The sequence below is a fragment of the Mesoplodon bidens genome (assembly GCF_964165515.1).
Source record: "Mesoplodon bidens genome assembly, chromosome: 6".
Lineage (NCBI taxonomy): Eukaryota > Metazoa > Chordata > Mammalia > Artiodactyla > Ziphiidae > Mesoplodon > Mesoplodon bidens.
Window position 1 is genome coordinate 27,031,842 of NC_138162.1, and position 20,926 is coordinate 27,052,767.

General features: G+C 39.0%; 1 protein-coding gene across 1 annotated transcript in view; it reads left to right on the forward strand.

Moving 5' to 3' along the window:
- Window positions 1–20,926, forward strand: part of TMEFF1 (transmembrane protein with EGF like and two follistatin like domains 1) — a 92,432-nt gene that overhangs the window by 22,379 nt on the left and 49,127 nt on the right. The window contains exons 2-3 of the mRNA XM_081237680.1: window positions 3,467–3,576; window positions 20,097–20,226. Of these exons, the coding sequence (XP_081093806.1) occupies window positions 3,467–3,576; window positions 20,097–20,226 (240 nt within the window). The remainder of the gene's footprint in view (window positions 1–3,466; window positions 3,577–20,096; window positions 20,227–20,926) is intronic.

The window sequence follows — 20,926 nt, forward strand, 5'->3', positions numbered from 1 at the left end:
TTTCTTGTGATGTTAGCTGCCCCTGAAGTTGCGCATTGGTACCTCCTCCTAGGTATCAGAGGTGTACCTTGGAGCCTGACACCACTATCTCCTTGGCTTTGTGCTGGCCTGCCCAGGTGTGCTGTGCCGGGGATGGTGAGGTGTCCTAGCCCCTTTTCTACCCCTCTTATATCTTGTCATGTGGGTATCAAAGTGGAGCTCTTTGTGTCTTGTTGCCTCAGAGCTTTTTTTGGTTTGTTTTTGTTTTTAATTTTTATTGAAGTATAGTTGATTTACAATGTTGTGTTAGTTTCAGGTGTACAGCAAAGTGAATCAGTTATACATGTATCCACTTTTTTTTTTACATTCTTTTCCCATATAGGCCCTTACGAGAGTATTGAGTAGAGTTCCCTGTGCTATATACAACAGGTTCTTATTAGTTGTCTATTTTATATATAGTAGTGTGTATATGTCAATCCCAATCTCCCAATTTATCCCTCCCCCCATCCCCTGGTAACCATGTTTGTTTTCTACATTCGTGACTCTACTTCTGTTTTGTAAATAAGTTCATTTGTACCCTTTTTTTTTTAGATACCACATATAAGCGATATCATATGATGTTTGTCTTTCTGTGTCTGACTTACTTCACTCAGTATGACAATCTCTAGGTCCACCCATGTTGCTGCAAATGGCATTATTTCTGTTCTTTTTTTATGGCTGAGTAATATTCCATTGTATATATGTACCACATCTTCTTTTTCCATTTCTCTGTTGATGGACATTTAGGTTGCTTCCATGTCCTGGCTATTGCAAATAGTGCTGCAGTGAACATTGGGGTGCATGTATCTTTTTGAATTATGGTTTTCTCCAGGTATATGCCCAGGAGTGGGATTGTTTGGGTGCTTCAGAGTTTTTAGTGAAAGACATTCTTTAGTTTCTCATTGTTAGCCTCTTTGTCTCCGTCATGATGACCCTTTGGGGCAGTCTGGATGAGATACCACACTGTGCTTGGGATCACTCCTCCTTTCCAACCAAGGTTTTGTTTATCAGGCTGAGCTTTTCTGCCTCACTTTAGTAAGGATGATTATTCTCTAAAAATGTTCCTTCGTCCCTCATGCAAACAGATGCCTGAACAACTCTCACAGAGATGTGAGAATCTTAATGGCAGGGAGGGTTTAGGCTCTAGATTGCAGTCCCGTTGTGCTTTTAAAATGCAACAGGCAAAACATTGCAACTCAAAAAAGAATCTCAAGCCAGGATAGCAAGTCTTAACTCAGAGCATGATCTTGACCCATGGACAAAATAAAAACTTTATTCTTGTTTGGTATGTGTGATTGTATTGGAACCCAGTGTGAACTTTAAGGCTACAAAGAAAAGAAATAAGAGAAATACACTAAATTTTATTTCTCAAATTGTGCAGTTGTTTTTATTTCTATGGTCCCTTAAATTGATGAAGCCTGTGGTTGAGCAAAGATATTATGCATTCTTATCTTCTTTTCCAGAGCAGTTCTTTATTAATGTATAGTTATCTTCCTTGGGTTTTAAAATGTACATTAGACAGTAACTGGAACCCTGACCTTGTGCAGGTTCCCAGTAGGAATGTAGGCAGATTGAAAAAAGCAACTCCCACACTTAAGATAGAGCCTCAGGAGCTAATGCAAGAGGTTAAGGGGGGAAGGGAAGAACAAGCAAAAAGTGGGAGATGAGGAAAACCAAGAACATAAAGCCTCCAGAGCCAGGATGAAAGACTAGAAAGATGGTCATCTGTGCCTTGAATAGTGAGAGAGAGAGCAACAAAACAGCTGCATTAGTTTCCTGTACTTTTCATTTCTACTCATCTTTTTTTTTTTTTAAATTTTACACATATGCTTGAACTTTAGAGCAATCCAATTTTGTGCACTTGAGACCCATTTAAGGAAAAGAAGAAAAAAATTTTTAACCAATAGTTACATAGACATATGCTTACTTTAGTACAGTGCTTGGTGCAGAGTGGTTTCTCAAATAAGTACTGTGACTATCAACTCCTTGTTTATTTAGGTACTTGACTGCCAGCTCGTTGTGGGGTCAGCTAGGAGGAGGAGACCTGAGACACATTGCAGAGCACTGAGGACACTTGGGGCAGAGAGAGGAAATGATGGTCAACCAGGACAGATGTCACTAGATAGAGAAGTAGAACCTCCTTGACTCAGTCCACCGAGTCCTGATTTGAAGTCTAGAAGTAGAAAACAACCAGGGATGAAGGATTGCTGGAGAAAAGCTCGCTGAGATCTGTTTGCCAAGACCTTGTCTCCATCTAGAGCTGCATGAGATCTTGTCCTCTTTCCAGAGTCTCTCAGCTATTGAGCCATAGGGTCAGAAGCTAACTTAGGCCTCTCTGCTCCCAGACTCATGAGTTCACCTCTACACTGGGATGAGTTTTTTTTTTTTTTTTTTGCGGTACGCGGGCCTCTCACTGTTGTGGCCTCTCCCGTTGTGGAGCACAGGCTCCGGATGCGCAGGCCCAGCGGCCATGGCTCACGGGCCCAGCCGCTCTGTGGCATGTGGGATCTTCCCAGACTGGGGCACGAACCCATGTCCCCTGCATCGGCAGGCGGACTCTCAACCACTGCGCCACCAGGGAAGCCCTGGGATGAGTTTTTAAGCAACCATTTGTTTACTGTTTGTGTAAGTGCATTTGTTGTTATAGCTCTCATTCCCAGTAGGGAGGATATGAAAATTGTCTTTGTAGTGGTTTTCACCCAATTCCATGTGATTGGCTGCTTTACTTAGCATTAACCTGGAAGCAGTTTATTAGGTTTCCTAGAGAGATTATTTTGATAGTTCCAGAATAAGACTGACAGTTTTGGAACAGGCACAGAATGACCACAGAATACTAGTATTATTGATAGGCTCTGCTTCCTGTGGTAGAAAAATTAAATCAGTCATTTAAAAAATTTAAGTTTAGAAAGATTTTGAATCTTTCTTTGCATGTAAATGCTCCATATGTACCTATTGTATCAGATTCAAGCTTACTTCATAATTCTTTTGTAATTAAAACTGTTTATTTGTTCTAGAGTGAATAATGATCATCCAAAACTTATTTTGGGTACCAGAAGAATCAAGATTCTTTTTAGTTATTATTTTTTATCCTTAAAAGTAACTTAAACACTAGAAAAATAATCTAAAACGTTAAGACAATGGTAAGAAGACTGTCTTAAGCTCTTGGCAGGCAAAATATAAAGATTCTTTGGATTTATCTTTGGGAATTATATGAAATCCTGAAATTCTGAGTTTTATTTTTATTTTCTTTTATGTACTTTTAGGCATATTATTATGTAGGACTCTCTTTGGGGAATCTTGAACATTTTGTGTCCTATAGAACTTGTTTTTTGTATGTTGTGTCTTATTATACTTGTGAATGAGGTGTAAGGATTTTTTCTTTTATTTATATATGTACCTTTGGATAAAAAAGACAGATATATATGAAACAATGTTTCCTCTTTTACAGAATTAAATGTGAGGGAATCTGATATAAGGGTTTGTGATGAATCATCGTGTAAATATGGAGGAGTCTGTAAAGAAGATGGAGATGGTTTGAAATGTGCATGTCAATTTCAGGTAAGGAAATCAAACCTCTTTTCAAAATTTTTACATTTGTCATATTTTGTAATTCCACATTTTTCAAATTAAAAAGCTTATTAAAACACCTTGAACCCACAAGAAATTTGGGTTCACAGCCCACCGATTCTTTTTTGTCAGATGAAGCGCTCTTATTTGTACCTTCCATGCTTCTTTTCTTGAATTATGGGGGCAGACTGGCACTAATAGAATGTGAAAATGCCTTGAAAAATATATTAAAGTTCTACTCAAATGTAAGGTATAATTGTCACTGAAAGGAAATAAAGTACAGATTGCAGTAGAGCCACTTATTTAAAATGTTGGCCTTTTTTCCCCATTTCCTTCTCTTTCTAGTCTATCTCCCTTCCATTCTTTTTTTTTTTTTTCTTTTTGCGGTATGCGGGCCTCTCACTGTTGTGGCCTCTCCCGTTGCGGAGCACAGGCTCCGGATGCGCAGGCCCAGCGGCCATGGCTCACGGGGCCCAGCCGCTCCGCGGCATATGGGATCCTCCCAGACCGGGGCACGAACCCGTATCCCCTGCATCGGCAGGCGGACTCTCAACCACTGCGCCACCAGGGAGGCCCTCCCTTCCATTCTTATTTGCTGCTGTCTCGTCTTTTTAGGCCAAAGAACATGACTGATTTGGTACCTCAGGGTATATCAGGGTTAGAGATGGACTAGAAAGGGGAACCTCAAACCAAGAGTGTGAATATCTTTGCTTTTCAGATGCTGTTTTAGTTGTGATTTTGTTGTTTAAAAAAACAAAAGGAATGGAAATGAAATGTGTTACATTCAATTCTTCTTTTTTTTTTTTTTTGGCTGCGCCACCTGGCTTAAGGGATCTTAGTTCCCTGACCAGGGATTGAACCCGTGCCCTAGGCAGTGAAAGCGCAGAGTCCTAACAACTGGACCGCCAGGGAATTCCTTCAATTCTTTTTTTTTGTTTATTTTCCGTGATTAAGTTATAATCTGGCTTCAGAATATTGTTCACAAGATGGTCCCTTATTAAGGATTTGAGATGAGACAAAGAAGGAACTAGAATTTTTTAAACTCATAATCTTATTCTAACTGTACCCACCATTTTGGATTTTAAAGGTAGGAAAGGAAATAGATCAGGAATAAAAGCATAGGATAGTCAGTTACTTCTAGTAACCCTATAACTTCAGGCATGTTTCTGTATGATCCATCTGAAAAGAGAAGGCATATTTCCCACCCTTTCTTATGATATTGTAATGAGAATTAAAATCAGAAAGGGAGCTTCAATATGAAGCCTCTTTGAAAACTATTAACTATCATGTTTATTTTCATTAAAAGAAGTAGAAAGTTTAAGTAAAGGAGGAAGGGTTGGGGAGTGTACTGTTGACCAGCCAAAAAGGTTGTTCTTAGTCAAAAGGGACTTTACAATCCACTATTTATTCACACTAGCCACCTTTGAAGTCACTTAGCTAACCTCGTGCCCACCCCTCCATGGTTGCTCATGTAACAATAGTCAGGCCAGTGTAACTACTATATATAAAATAGATAATCAACATGGACCTACCATATAGCACAGGGAACTCTATTTGGTAATAACCTACATGGGAGAAGAATCTGAAAAAGAATGGATATGTGTATACGTATAACTGAATCACTTTGCTGTACACCTGAAACTGACACAAAATTGTACATCAACTATATTCTAATATAAAATAAAAATTAAGTTAAAAAAATAGGTGGTGATATGTCTGACTGCCCTCCTTCTCCCTAAACCTTCTCAAAAATGATAGTAACTAAGGTGGACTTCTTTCCTTAAAAGAAGGTGTTGGTGTACATGGTGTATACCAAGCCCTCATGAACTTTTACTTCTTCCTATTCTTCACGTTATAAAAGTTTTATTGACCTATCTCAAGGGTCACTAATCCTTTCTTCTGTTATCTCCATTCTGCCCATCCAGTGAATATTTAATTTCAGATATTTTATTAAGAATTTATAGTTTCTATTTATCTGAGATTTCCTGTCTTTTCATTCATTACAAGAGTATTTTCCTTGAGCATAGATATTGCTGCTTTAAAAACCTTTGCCAATTTCAACATCTGGGACATCTTAGGGATCATCTCTGTTGACTGCCTTTTCATTTGAGAATGCATTATATTTTCTTGTGTTTTTTCATATTTATTTTGAATATATCCTACACATTGTGAACGATATGTTTTTGAGTGTTTGAATTATGTTCCTCTGAGTATTGTCATTTTTAAAACAGTTAAATTGGCTGAACTTACACTGCAGACTCTGTCTTTCCCGTTGGGGATAGAAACACAAATATCATTTCTTTTAGTCTTAGCTGGGCTATTTGGAGTGTGCCTCATGAGTGCTTGGTTCAGAGGTCAGCCACAGAATCTGGGACACTGTGCTCCCTCTCTCCTTTCTGGGATTTTCTCTCTCACTTTCCAGTGGCTTTGGTTCTTCATGCCACAAAGATTGCAGGTTTTTGTTGGTGTTTCAGGCATCCTGTATGGGGAAAACTGGGGCTGTTCCCTTCTTCCAACTGTCTTATATTTCCTTAGGTTAAATTCTTTGACGTGGAATTGTTGGGCCAATGAGATGTTCATGTACAGATTAACATTCTCACTAAGAGCAATTTATCAGGCTGCTTGTCTCCTTTCAACCTCTTGGTAGTGGATTTTGTCAGTCCTTTAAAATTATATAAATCTGAAAGGGAAAAAGCTTTTTTATTTGCATTTGATTACTAAGGAAATTGGAAATGTGCCATAAACTTATTGACCATTTTTTGTGAATTAACATTTCATATTCTTTGTCCATTTTTAGTATTTTCTTTTTCCCTTGTGTTGATTTGGAAAGACATGTGTATACACTATATATAATATACTATTTGTGTCCTTATAATATTGCTTACTGTGCTGAGCATTTTATATCCATTGACTATTCTAAATATTTTGTATATATATAAGTTTACATAACTAATAAACTCTCATGAGAACCTATGATGTAGGTACCATTTTGATACATTTTTTAGGAGAGTGATATATGCCCATAGTAAACAACTGGAACATTTTATAAGATATATAATATAATGAAAAAATGTCTTCCTTCCATTCTAGAATACCAGTTGCTCTTCTCAGAGGCAACATCTGTTAATTCTTATACTTCCTTCTAGAAATATTCTGTTGTACAAACACATAGGTGTTTCAATTTCTCTTTTAAGTACTAAATCACTTAATAGTATTTACCTTAGAGATGGTTACTTTTAGTTTATATAGATTACAAAAAAAGAGTTCTGTATTTTAAAAAAGTTATCCTAGTGTCATTTTAATGTTCATTATGTTTATATTTTCTGATATAAAGAAGTTTAAAATTTTCATTTCATATTGATATTTGTCTTTATGATTCTGCTGTTCATTATTTTTTTTTTTTTTTTTTTTTTTTTGCGGTATGCGGACCTCTCACTGTTGTGGCCTCTCCCGCTGCGGAGCACAGGCTCCGGACGCGCAGGCCCAGCGGCCACGGCTCACGGGCCCAGCCGCTCCGCGGCATATGGGATCCTCCCAGACCGGGGCACGAACCCGTATCCCCTGCATCGGCAGGCGGACTCTCAACCACTGCGCCACCAGGGAGGCCCTGCTGTTCATTATTTGACGGTCTTTCCCTGCAACTCTAATATTATGAAGCCTTTTTGACCTTTTGACCAGCTAGAGAATCTTCTCATGATCTGTCTGGAATCCCTTGTATTCTTACCTTGCGGCCAAGCAAGAAAAGAAAATAAAAGTTAGGAGTTTAGATCGGTAGACATTTATCCAGTGCTTACTTTGTGCTAGGCACTAGGCTAGGTGCTAGGGATATAAGGATGTTTAAAGACAAGTTGCTTGCCTTGTAGGAGCAAACTGCCTAAGGGCTTATAGTGTGATTTGATCCTGCTGCTGAGTGAACCTTCCTTTGACTCCTCTACCTTCTTACAAGCTTATAAATCTGTTCAAGTTAGACTTAGGTTCATGCCAGTTTAAGAACAAAGACCTCACATGCCCATTAAACACTCCTCTGCCAGATGATTTAGCAGTATCTTTCGATTCATTTAAAAACCTTGCTTATGAGGAAATTGGTTCAAGATGGGGGAGTAAAAGGACGTGTGCTCACTCCCTCCTGTGAGAACACATGAATCACAACTAACTGCTGAACAGTCATTGACAGGAAGACACTGTAACTCACCAAAAAGATACCCCATGTCCAAAGACAAAGGAGAAGCCACAATGAGATGGTAGGAGGGGTGCAATCACAATAAAATCAAATCCCATAACCACAATGTGGGTGACTCACAAACTGGAGAACACTCATACCACAGAAGTCCACCCACTGGAGTGAAGGTTCTGAGCCCCACATCAGGCTTCCCAACCTGGGGGTCTAGCAATGGGAGGAGGAATTCCCAGAGAATCAGACTTTGAAGGCTAGTGGGATTTGATTGCAGGACTTCTACAGGACTGGGAGAAACAGAGACTCCACTCTTGGAGGGCACACACAAAGTAGTGTGTGTACCAGGACCCGGGGGAAGGAGCAGTGACCCCACAGGAGACTGAACCAGGCCTACCTGCTAGCGTTGGAGCGTCTCCTGCAGAGGCAGGGGGTGGCTGTGGCTCACCGTGAGGACAAGGACACTGGCAGCAGAAGTTCTGGGAAGTACTCCTTGGCATGAGCCCTCCCAAATTCTGCCATTTGCCCCACCAAAGAGCCTGTAGCCTCCAGTGCTGGGTCACCTCAGGCCAAACAACCAACAGGGAGGGAACTCAGCCCCACCCATCAGCAGACAATCAGATTAAAGTTTTACTGAGCTTTGCCCACCAGAGCAACACCCAGCTCTACCCACCACCAGTCCCTCCCATCAGGAAGCTTGCACAAGCCTCTTAGATAGCCTCATCCACCAGAGGGCAGACAGCAGAAGCAAGAACTACAATCCTGCAGCCTGTGGATGAAAACCACATTCACAGAAAGACAGACAAAATGAAAAGGCAGAGAACTATGTACCAGATGAAGGAACAAGATAAAATTCCAGAAAAACAACTAAATGAAGTGGAGATAGGCAACCTTCCAGAAAAAGAATTCAGAATAATGATAGTGAAGATGATTCTGGACCTTGGAAAAAGAATAGAGGCAAAGATTGAGAAGATGCAGGAAATGTTTAACAAAGAGCTAGAAGAATTAAAGAACAAACAAATGAGATGAACAATACAGTAACTGAAATGAAAAATACAATAGAAGGAATCAGTGACAGAATAACTGAAGCAGAAGAATGGATAAATGACCTGGAAGACAGAATGGTGGAGTTCACTGCCATGGAACAGAATAAAGAGAAAAAAATGAAAATAAATGAATACAGCCTAAGAGATCTCTGGGACAACATGAAATGCACCAACATTCACATTATAGCGGTCGCAGAAGGAGAAGAGAGAGAGAAAGGACCTGAGAAAATATTTGAAGAGATTATAGTGGAAAACTTCCCTAATGTGGAAATAGCCACCCAAGTCCAGGAAATGCAGAGAGTCCCAGGCAGGATAAAGCCAAGGAGAAACATGCCAAGACACATAGTAATCAAACTAACAAAAACTGAAGACAAAGAAAAATTATTAAAAGCAACAAGGGAAAAATGACAAATAACATACAAAGGGACTCCCATAGGTTAACAGGTGATTTCTCAGCAGAAACTCCACAAGCCAGAAGGGAGTGGCACGATATATTTAACATGTTGAAAGGGAAGAACCTACAACCAAGATTACTCTGCCCAGCAAGGATCTCATTCAGATTCATTGGAGAAATCAAAAGCTTTACAGACAAGCAAAAGCTAAGAGAATTCAGCACCACCAAACCAGCTCTACACCGAATGCTAAAGGAAGTTCTCTAAGTGGGAAACACAAGAGAAGAGAAGGACCTACAAAAACAAATCCATACCAATTAAGAAAATGGTAATAGGAACATACATATCGATAATTACCTTAAACGTGAATGGGTTAAATGCTCCAACCAAGAGACACAGGCTTGCTGAATGGCTACCAAAACAAGAGCCATATATATGCTGTCTACAAGAGACCCACTTCAGACCTAGGGATATATACAGGCTGAAAGTGAGGGGATGGAAAAAGATGTTCCATGCAAATGGAAATCAAAAGAAAGCTGGAGTAGCAATACTCATATCAGGTAAAATAGACTTTAAAATAAAGAATTTTACAAGAGACAAGGAAGGATACTACATAACTGTAGTAGGGATCAATCCAAGAAGAAGATATAACAGTTATAAATCTCAGTACATAAGGCAACTGCTAACAGCTATAAAAGAGGAAATCGACAGTAACACAGTCATAGTGGGGGAGTTTAACACCTCACTTACACCAATGTCCAGACAGAGAATTAATAAGGAAACACAAGCTTTAAATGACACAATAGACCAGATAGATTTCATTGATATTTATAGGCCATTCCATCCAAAAACAGCAGATTACACTTTCTTCTCAAGTGCACACTGAACATTCTCCAGGATAGATCACATCTTGGGTCACAGATCGAGCCTCGGTAAATTTAAGAAAATTAAAATCATATTGAGCATATTTTCAGACCACAATGCTTTGAGATTAGAAATCAGTTACAGGCAAAAAAGCATAAAAACCACAAACACATAGTGGCTAAACAATATGTTACTAAATAACCAGGAAATCACTGAAGAAATCAAAGAGGAAATCAAAACATACCGAAAGACAAATGACAACAAAAACACAACGATCAAAAACCTATGGGATGGAGCAAAAGCAGTTCTAAGAGGGAAGTTTATAGCAATACAGTCCTACCTCAAGAAACAAGAAAAATCTTAGGGGGCTTCCCTGGTGGCGCAGTGGTTGAGAGCCCGCCTGCCGATGCAGGGGACACGGGTTCGTGCCCTGGTCCGGGAAGATCCCACATGCCGTGGAGCGGCTGGGCCCGTGAGCCATGGCCGTTGAGCCTGCGCGTCCAGAGCCTGTGCTCCGCAACAGGAGAGGCCACAACAGCGTGAGGCCCACATACCGCAAAAAAAAAAAAAAAAAAAAAGAAACAAGAAAAATCTCAAATAAACAATCTAACCTTACACTAAAGGAACTAGAGAAAGAACAAACAAAACCCAAAGTTAGTAGAAGAAAGAAATCATAAAGATCAGAGCAGAAATAAATGAAATAGAAACAAAGAAAACACTAGCAAAGATCAATAAAACTAAAAGTTGGTTCTTTGAGAAGATAAACAAATTTGATGAACCTTTAGCCAGACTCATCAAGAAAAAGAGGGAGAGGACTCAAATCAATAAAATTAGAAATGAAAAAGGAGAAGTTACAACGGACACCACAGAAATACAAAGCATCATAAAAGACTACTACAGGCAACTCTATGCCAATAAAATGGGCAACCTGGAAGAAATGGACAAATTCTTAGGAAGGTATAACCTTCCAAGACTGAACAAACAAGAAATAGAAAATATGAACAGACCAATCACAAGTAATGAAACTGAAACTGGGATTAAAAATCTTCCAACAAACAAAAGTCCAGGACCAGAAGGCTTCACAGGTGAATTCTATCCAACATTTAGAGAAGAGCTAACACCCATCCTTCTCAAACTCTTCCAAAAAATTTCAGAGGAAGGAACACTCCCAAACCCATTCTATGAGGCCATGATCACCCTGATACCAAAACCAGACAAAGATACTACAAAAAAAGAAAATTAAAGACCACTATCACTGATGAATATAGATGCAAAAATCCTCAACAAAATACTAGCAAACAGAATCCAGCAACACATTAAAAGGATCATACACCATAAGGTTGCAGTATGCAAAATTAATGCACAGAAATCTCTGGCATTCCTATACATCAACAATGAAAAATCAGAATGAGAAATTAAGGAAACACTCCCATTTACCATTGCAACAAAAAGAATAAAATACCTAGGAATAAACCTGCCTAAAGAGGTGGAAGACTTGTACTTAGAAAACTATAAAACACTAATGAAAGAAATTAAAGATGACATAAACAGTTGGAGAAATATACCATGTTCTTGGATTGGAAGAATCAATATTGTGAAAATGACTATATTACTCAAAGCAATCTACAGATTCAGTGCAATCCCTATCAAACTACCAGTGGCATGCTTCACAGAATTAGAACAAAAAATCTTACAGTTCGTATGCAAACACAAAAGACCTCGAATAGCCAAAGCAATCTTGAGAAAGAAAAATGGAGGTGGAGGAATCAGGCTCCCTGACTTCAAACTATACTACAAAGCTACAGTAATTAAGACAGTATGGTACTGGCACAAAAACAGAAATATAGATCAATGGTACAGGATAGAATGCCCAGAGGTAAACCCATGCACCTGTGGTCAACTAATCTATGACAAAGGAGGCAAGGATATACAATGGAGAAAAGGTAGTCTCTTCAATAAGTGGTGCTGGGAAAACTGGACAGCTACATGTAAAAGAATGAAATTAGAACACTCCCTAACACCAGACAGAAAAATAAACTAAAAATGGATTAAAGACTGAAATGTAAGATGAGGCACTTTAAAACTTTTAGAGGAAAACATAGGAAAAGCACTCTTTGACATAAACCACAGCAAGATCTTTTCTGACCCACCTCCTAGAATAATGGAAATAAAAACAAAATAAACAAATGGGACCGAATGAAACTTAAAAGCTTTTGCACAGCAAAGGAAGCTATAAACAAAATGAAAAGACAGTTGTCAGAATGGGAGAAAATATTTGCAAATGAAACAACAGACAAAGGATTAATCTCCAAAATATCCAAACAGCTCATGGAGGTCAATATCAAAAAAAAAAAAATCAACAATCCAGTTAAAAAATGGGCGGAAAACCTAAATAGACATTTCACCAAGGAAGACATACAGATGGCCAAGAGACCCAGGAAAAGATGCACAACATCACTAATTTTTAGAGAAATGCAAATCAAAACTACAATGAGGTATCACCTCACGCCAGTTAGAATGGCCAGTATCAAAAAGCTAGAAACAATAAATGCTGGAAAGGGTGTGGTGAAAAGGGGACCCTCCTACATTATTTTTGGGAATGTAAATTGATACAACCACTATGGAAAACAGTATGGAGTTTCCTTAAAAATCTAAAAATAGAACTACCATACGACCCAGGAATCCCACTACTGGGCATATACCCTGAGAAAACCTTAATTCAAAAAGAGACATGTACCCCAATGTTCATTCCAGCACTATTTCCAATAGCCAGGGCATGGAACCAACCTAAATGTCCATCAACAGATGAATGGATAAAGAAGATGTGGCACATATATACAATGGAATATTACTCAGCCATAAAAAGAAACAAAACTGAGCTATTTGTAATGAGGTGGATAGACCTAGAGTCTGTCATACGGAGTGAAGTAAGTCAGAAAGAGAAAGGCAAATACCGTATGCTAACACATATATATGGAATTTAAGAAAAAAAATGTCATGAAGAACCTAGGGATAAAACAGGAATAAAGACACAGACATACTTGAGAATGGACTTGAGGATATGGGGAGGGGGAAGGGTAAGCTGTGACAAAGCGAAAGAGAGACATGGACATATATACAGTACCAAATGTAAGGTAGATAGATAGTGGGAAGCAGCCGCATAGCACAGGGAGATCAACTCAGTGCTTTGTGACCGCCTGGAGGGGTGGGATGGGGAGGGTGGGAGGGAGGGAGACGCAAGAGGGAAGGGATGTGGGAACAGATGTATATGTATGGCTGATTCACTTTGTTATAAAGCAGAAACTAAAAAACAAAAAACAAACAAACAAAAAAAACAACAGAATTATAGATCAATGGAGCAGGATAGAAAGCCTAGAGATAAACCCATGCACCTGTGGTCAACTTATCTATGACAAAGGAGGCAAGGATATACAATGGAGAAAAGATAGTCTCTTCAATAAGTGGTGCTGGGAAAACTGGACAGCTACATGTAAAAGAATGAAATTAGAACATTCCCTATTACCATACACAAAAATAAAGTCCAAATGGATTAAAAACCTAAATGTAAGACCAGACACTATAAAACTCTTAGAGGAAAACATAGGAAGAACACTCTTTGACATAAACTGTGGCAAGATATTTTTTGACCCACCTCTCAGAGTAACGGAAATAAAAACAAAAATAAACAAATGGGACCTAATGAAACTTAAAAGCTTTTGCGCAGCAAAGGAAAGTATAAACAAGACAAAAAGACAACCCTCAGAATGGGAGAAAATATTTGCAAACGAAGCAACGGACAAAGGATTAATCTCCAAAATATATAAACAGCTCATGCAGCTCAATATTGAAAAAACAAACAACACAATCAAAAACTGGGCAGAAGACCTAAATAGACATTTCTCCAAAGAAGACATACAGATGGCCAAGAGGCACATGAAAAGCTGCTCAACATCACTAATTATTAGAGAAATGCAAATCAGAACTACAATGAGGTATCACCTCATACCAGTTAGAATGGGCCTCATCAGAAAATCTACAAACAACAAATGCTGGAGAGGGTGTGTAGATAAGGGAACCCTCTTGTACTGTTGGTGGGAATGTAAATTGATGCAGCCACTATGGAGAACTGTATGGAGGTTCCTTAAAAAACTAAAAGTAGAATTACCATATGATCCAGCAATCCCACTACTGGGCATATACCCAGAGAAAACCATAATTCAAAAATACACATGCACCGCAATGTTCATTGCAGCACTATTTACAGTAGCCAGGTCATGGAAATAACCTAAATGCCCATCAACAGACGAATGGATAAAGAAGATGTGGTACATATATACCGTGGAATATTACTCAGCCATAAAAGGGAGTGAAATTGTGCCATTTGCAGAGATGTGGATGGATCTAGAGCCTGTCATGCAGAGTGAAGTAAGTCAGAAAGAGAAAATCAAATAGTGTATATTAACGCATGTATGTGGAATCTAGAAAAATGGTACAGATGAACCAGTTTGCAAGGCAGAAATAGAGACACAGATGTACAGAACGAAAGTATGGACAGCAAGGGGGGAAAGTGGGGGGAGGGTGGTGGTGGTGGTATGAATTGGGAGATTGGGATTGATATGTATACAGTAATACATATAAAAGAGATTAATAAGAATCTGCTGTATAAAAAAATAAAATTAAATTTAAAAAAACCCTTATGATTCATCATGCTTTCAGTGTTAATATAAGCTTTCTGGGACATAATTTAAACACATTTTAACAGATAATAACAGGATTTTAAATTCTAAAATTGTTTTGTTCATCCTGTTGATAAGAGCTATTGCATCTTGCCACATATATAAACAAAGCTACTTTTATTAATGTTGAACAAAGAAAAATGATCAGTATTGCATCTTTTCATTAAAACCTGGGTAATATACAAAGAGGAGTGCGTATGGCTTTTTCCCTGTTTTCTTTCTTCTTTCTTTCTCTTTGTTCTTCTGACTGGAGTTCTTGGGCCTATGTCTTTTTTCCTGAGTTTTTTAGTGTCTTCTCTTGCTAGGTACTGTGTCCACTTATTGGACCTTTGTATTAGTCAGAGTTCTCCGGAGAAACAGAACCAACAGGATATATATATAGAGAGAGAGAGAGAGGAGAGAAAGAGATTATAAGGAATTGGCTCACTCAGTTATGGACACTGAGAAGTTCCACAATCTGCAGTCCACAAGCTGGAGGCCCAGAAAGGCTGGTGGTGTGGTTCCAATCTGAGGCTGAAGGCCTGAGAATCAGGGGAGCTGATATATAAGTCCCCGTCTGAGCCCAAAGGCCTGAGAACCAGGAGAAGACCAAGGTCCCAGCTCACCAGTCAGGCAGAGAGTTAATTCTCCCTTCATTCACCTCTTGGTCTATTCAGGTCATCAATGGATTGGATGATGCCACCCACATTGGAGAGGGCATTTATTCAGTCCACTGATTTAATGCTAATGTCATCCAGAGACACCCTCACAGATACATCCAGAAATTATATTTAATCTAGGCACCCTGGGGCCTAGTCAAGTGGACACATAAAATTAACCACCACAACTTTGTTAATATTATTTATTGTATTCAGCACAGTTCCTGACACACAGTAGGTACACAATAAATGCTTGAATGGATGTGGCTGCAGAGTTGTACACTGCTGCACCTTTGTAAACTACTTCAAATCACTCTTGCAGCTAAAGTGAAGGTGTAGGAGAGAGTTTTTTGCCCCAGCAAGAGTGGCAGTATAGAGGAGGCAGACCTTAGGTTAGAGTCAGTGCCCAAGTCAGAAGTTGTATGTTGTTAAAATTGCCCAAATCCCTTAATTTTTCCATAGCATAATGAGAGGCTCTTAATAGAGACTTCTTTTTTTTTTTTTTTTTTTAGCGGTACGCGGGCCTCTCACTGCTGTGGCCTCTTCCATTGCGGAGCACAGGCTCCGGACAGGCAGGCTCAGCGGCCATGGCTCACGGGCCCAGCCGCTCCACAGTATGTGGGATCTTCCCAGACGGGGGCACGAACCCGTGTCCCCTGCATCGGCAGGCGGACTCTCAACCACTGTGCCACCAGGGAAGCCCAATAGAGACTTCTTGAAACAGGCTGGCCAAAGAACTGTAGGTCTGCTTTTCCCATCTCATGCTCACCCCTTGGTATGTGCTCGTTAGGTTGCATTTCAGGGACATTGCCTACACTGTTTTAAGCCCCCTACTCACTACCACCAAGTGACATATAGTGAGATCCTGCTGAAAAAACTGGTGTGTAGTGGTTAGAGAACATCACTTGTCAGGAGTCGTGGGTCTTCCATTTGTTAGCTGTGACCTTGGACAAGACTTAAGACTCAGAAATGATAATAGCAGTCGCAGAACCAGCTGATGTATGTTGAGAATTTACTATGGCTAGATGTAAATGCCAAAGATGGATTTCTCTTATTTATTTAATTCTCATAACAATTTTATTAAGTAGATACTATTATAATTACCATTTTATAGATAGGGGAAATGACACTGGTGCTAGCCCATAGTCACATGGATGGTTGACCCAGGATTTGAACTCAGCATTTTACTTCAGAGCCCCAGCTCTAAGTACTAAGTCATGTGCTTCGCAGGATTGTTATATTTAAGTTAGTTTAGGACATTTAAAGTTGTAGCCAGTGTTTACTAGATAGAAACTCTTCAATAAATCTTAGCTATTACCATATAGATTCTCAGCCCTATCAGACTTAATAACCCTTTTTTATAACCAATAATTTGTATTCCATTTCTTTTCTATTCTTAAATGAAATTTGTAGATAATGTAACCTACATAAACACATAATTAAAGAAATCACTATAATATACACTTGCAATGTAAAGGAGAAATGAAAGTAATTTACAGTAAAATAAGTATTTCAAAATGTAAATGTTTGGGCATGATTACCCTAGAAGACAATAGAGTAGATGCTTATATTTACTTATAATGAATATTTGGATTTTTAAAAAGATCATCAGCAGCAATTTCATACTAGTAGTATTTGAAAACAAAAAAGTAGAGGTATGGTGGATGCTAGAATAAAAGCTATTAGGAGAAGCTAGAACAGTCTTATATGTATATGGCCTTACCATAGTTCCTACATGAATGGCTAGAGATGCATTCAGAAATTGTATGGTATGTATGTTGTGCGGAACTATCCTTTCCTTTGCAGTACATCGAGCACCATTGGAATCCATCTGCTAAATGACAGTAATGTCCCTTTCTTTTTTTTTTTTTTTGCGGTAGGCGGGCCTCCCACTGTTGCGGCCTCTCCCCTTGCAGAGCACAGGCTCCGGACGCGCAGGCCCAGCAGCCATGGCTCACGGGCCCAGCCGCTCTGCGGCATGTGGGATCCTCCCAGACCGGGGCACGAATCCGTGTCCCCTGCATCGGCAGGCGGACTCCCAACCACTGCGCCACCAGGGAAGCCCTCCCTTTCTCATTGTGACAACCAAAAATGTCTCCATAGGGGCACCCACCCCTAGGGGGCGATATTAGCACCTTTGCAAGCACTGTGTTAGAAAGTTATTAAATGTTTGTTGAGTGAAGAGTTGGCTTGAGAAGTCCATAGACTTAGCATTTGACATCTTGGAGCTTATGGTCTTTTTTGCTAATTATACATTGTATAATTACAGAGTAACATTGATTCCTGCAGACATCATACAAGTTATTGTGTACATTTTAGGGGGGAGAGGATAAAGTAAGTGATCCTTGAATTAGAGGAGTATAAGAAGGCATCCTAAAGTAAAATTTTAATTTTAACTAAAGTTGATGTAGGAGTCTGCTGATATTGTATAGCAAATCAACTTGGTTATAAAATATTTTATTAGAAATTGTTTTTACCAGTGTTTGACCTGGGGTAGCATGCTATATTTATGATTCATAAAGTAAGTTGACCACTTTTTAAAAAGTAAATAAATGATAAAAGTAAGCCTTGTTCATTGCAGAAAAATTGAGAAATACAGAAAACCATATACATGGAAATAAAAAACTATGGTGACAAGTAATGTGAAAAATTTATTGGTGTTTTCTTCCAGGATTTATTCTATGAATATTTATTTTTTCTAAATAATTGAGATATATATGTGTATATATATGTAATTTATTTTCTTGCTATATTTTTACTTTATATTTTCGAATTATTTAAGAAATTTGCATTCAGTTTTGTGGACTAGATAATACATTTAAAAATGGCAGGGACTTCCCTGGTGGCACAGTGGTTAAGAATCCTCCTGCCAATGCAGGGGACATGGCTTCGATCCCTGGTCTGGGAAGATCCCACATGCCGCTGAGCAACTAAGCCCGTGCGCCACAACTACTGAGCCTGCACTCTAGAGCGTGTGAGCCACAACTACTGAGCCTGTGCTCTAGAGCCCGTGCTCCGCAACAAGAGAAGCCACCAAAGTGAGAAGCCCGCGCACTGCAACCAAGAGTAGTCCCCCGCTCGCCGCAACTAGAGAAAGCCCACATGCAGCAACAAAGACCCAACGCATCCAAAAAAAGAAAAAGGGCACAAAATTCTCAGAAGTTACATATATGGTATTATCACCTACTTTTCACCTAGCATTACCTTTTTCTGTCACACAGTATTCTTATAAAGGGTAATGCTCAGTGACTCCTTGAGCAGATATAGCATGGTTTAAATAAATATTGTCTTGTTGGTTATTTAGGTTGTTTCTATGTTTTAGATATGAATACATTTCTATTTGAAATGAGTAATAAATTTTCATCTACAATAGTTTCCTTCAGATATATCCCTAAATGTGTAATTCTAGATAAAAAATCATTTCTTTTTTAGAACTCTTGAAATGTATTGTTAAATTATGTTATCAAAAGATTGAGCCAGGGGCTTCCCTGGTGGCGCAGTGGTTGGGAGTCTGCCTGCCGATGCAGGGGACGCGGGTTCGAGCTCCGGTCCGGGAGGGTCCCGCATGCCGCGGAGCGGCTGGGCCCGTGAGCCGCGGCCGCTGAGCCTGCGCGTCCGGAGCCTGTGCTCCACAACGGGAGAGGCCACAGCAGTGAGAGGCCCGCGTACTGCAAAAAAAAAAAAAAAAAAAAAAAAAAGATTGAGCCAGTTTAAATTAGCACAACAGGTATATTGGTATGTCCACCAAATTGAATTTTTTGTCTAATGACCAATTTTATAAGCTAAAAATAGCATCGAGTTTTCATGTACCACTCTGATTGCTAGTGAAACTCAGCATTTTTTATATATTAATTGACCATTTGTTATTTTTTGTAAATTTATCATTTGTATTAATTTGTACTATCTCTCTTTTAGTAATAAGTTATGTCATATTATACTATTTTCCCCAGATTTTAAAACTTTAGTTCTTTATGATATTTCTGACATTTAGAAGTGTTAAAGTTTTTTAAACATACCAATTTAGTGTCATTTCTCAAACATGAATCATCTTTTTTCTTTTCATCTACTAATCCTTCAAGGCCCAGTTCACATTTCACTTTCTCTGAGGAGGCTTTTCTTGAATACTTCAGTTTACAGTAATAGGTATTAGATATTACACTTATTGTCTACACTTTTGATTTAGTACATGATCATATATATATATATATGTATTTCCTATTTATATGGTTTACTAACAAGATCATAAGGTCTCTGAGAACAGAGTTCATTTTTCTACTATAGCATTTACCTTGAGACTTTGTGTACTAGACGTATTGAATAAGTGAATTTTGATAATATTGAAATGACATTACATCATTAGTGCTCATGACAAATATTGGCAAGCATTTCCTTTTATATTATCTCCCTGGATCACAAGCAAATGATGTAGATAGGATAGGGATTTTCATTCTCATTTTTATGGATAGTTGATAATTAATTTTCATTATGAATGTGAAAAAAGGTATGAGAAAATAGCATAACTCTTCTTTTTAAAAACCAAATAAAAGAACAAACTCTTTTGTAGTAGAAGTATGTCATAATACTATGGTATTGCATTCATGAATATGAAATGAACTATTAATATTCATGCCTAGTCTGAGAATTTATTTTTGTTCCTTTTGCAGTGCCATACAAATTATATTCCCGTCTGTGGATCAAATGGGGACACGTACCAAAATGAATGCTTCCTCAGAAGGGCTGCTTGTAAGCACCAGAAAGAGATAACAGTAGTAGCAAGGGGACCATGCTACTCTGGTATGTGTGATATTCTTCTGAAAAAATGTTAGAAATGGTTCTGCCATACTTTTAAGAGGAAGTTTCCAGTCATAGATTTATTCCCAAAATTGCTTGTATGGATTGGTGATGATTATGTGGGGAATGGGGGAGCTCTTTTTTGCCTCCATTGCACGTTGCTTTTTTTTTTTTTTTTTTTTTCTTTTTTTTTTGCGGTACGCAGGCCTCTCACTGTTGTGGCCTCTCCCGTTGCGGAGCACAGGCTCCGGACGTGCAGGCTCAGTGGCCATGGCTCACAGGCCTAGCCGCTCTGTGGCACGTGGGATCTTCCCAGACTGGGGCACGAACCCGTGTCCCCTGCATCGGCAGGTGGACTCTCAACCACTGCGCCACCAGGGAAGCCCTCACGTTGCTTTTTAACCCCAGGTAGTCTTGTACTGACTGTGTTACTTCTCAGGATGTTTTTAATGCTTAATGCTTTTTTTGGTGGCGACTTTTCATATCTTTTGCCTTATGGTTTGAATATAAGACAGGATAAGATTTGGGGTGGGAAATACTGTGGGATCCATTTTGTTGATTTTTATCTTGGGGGGTGGGGAAGGAGTGGGGAGTATCCATAGGAAGTCATTAGTGGCATCCCAGGATGTGTCTCTGTCCAATCTCTTCTCTTTTTATATCTTCTCATTTCTGTTTGCTAGCCCTAGTCATCCACCTCCCCCAA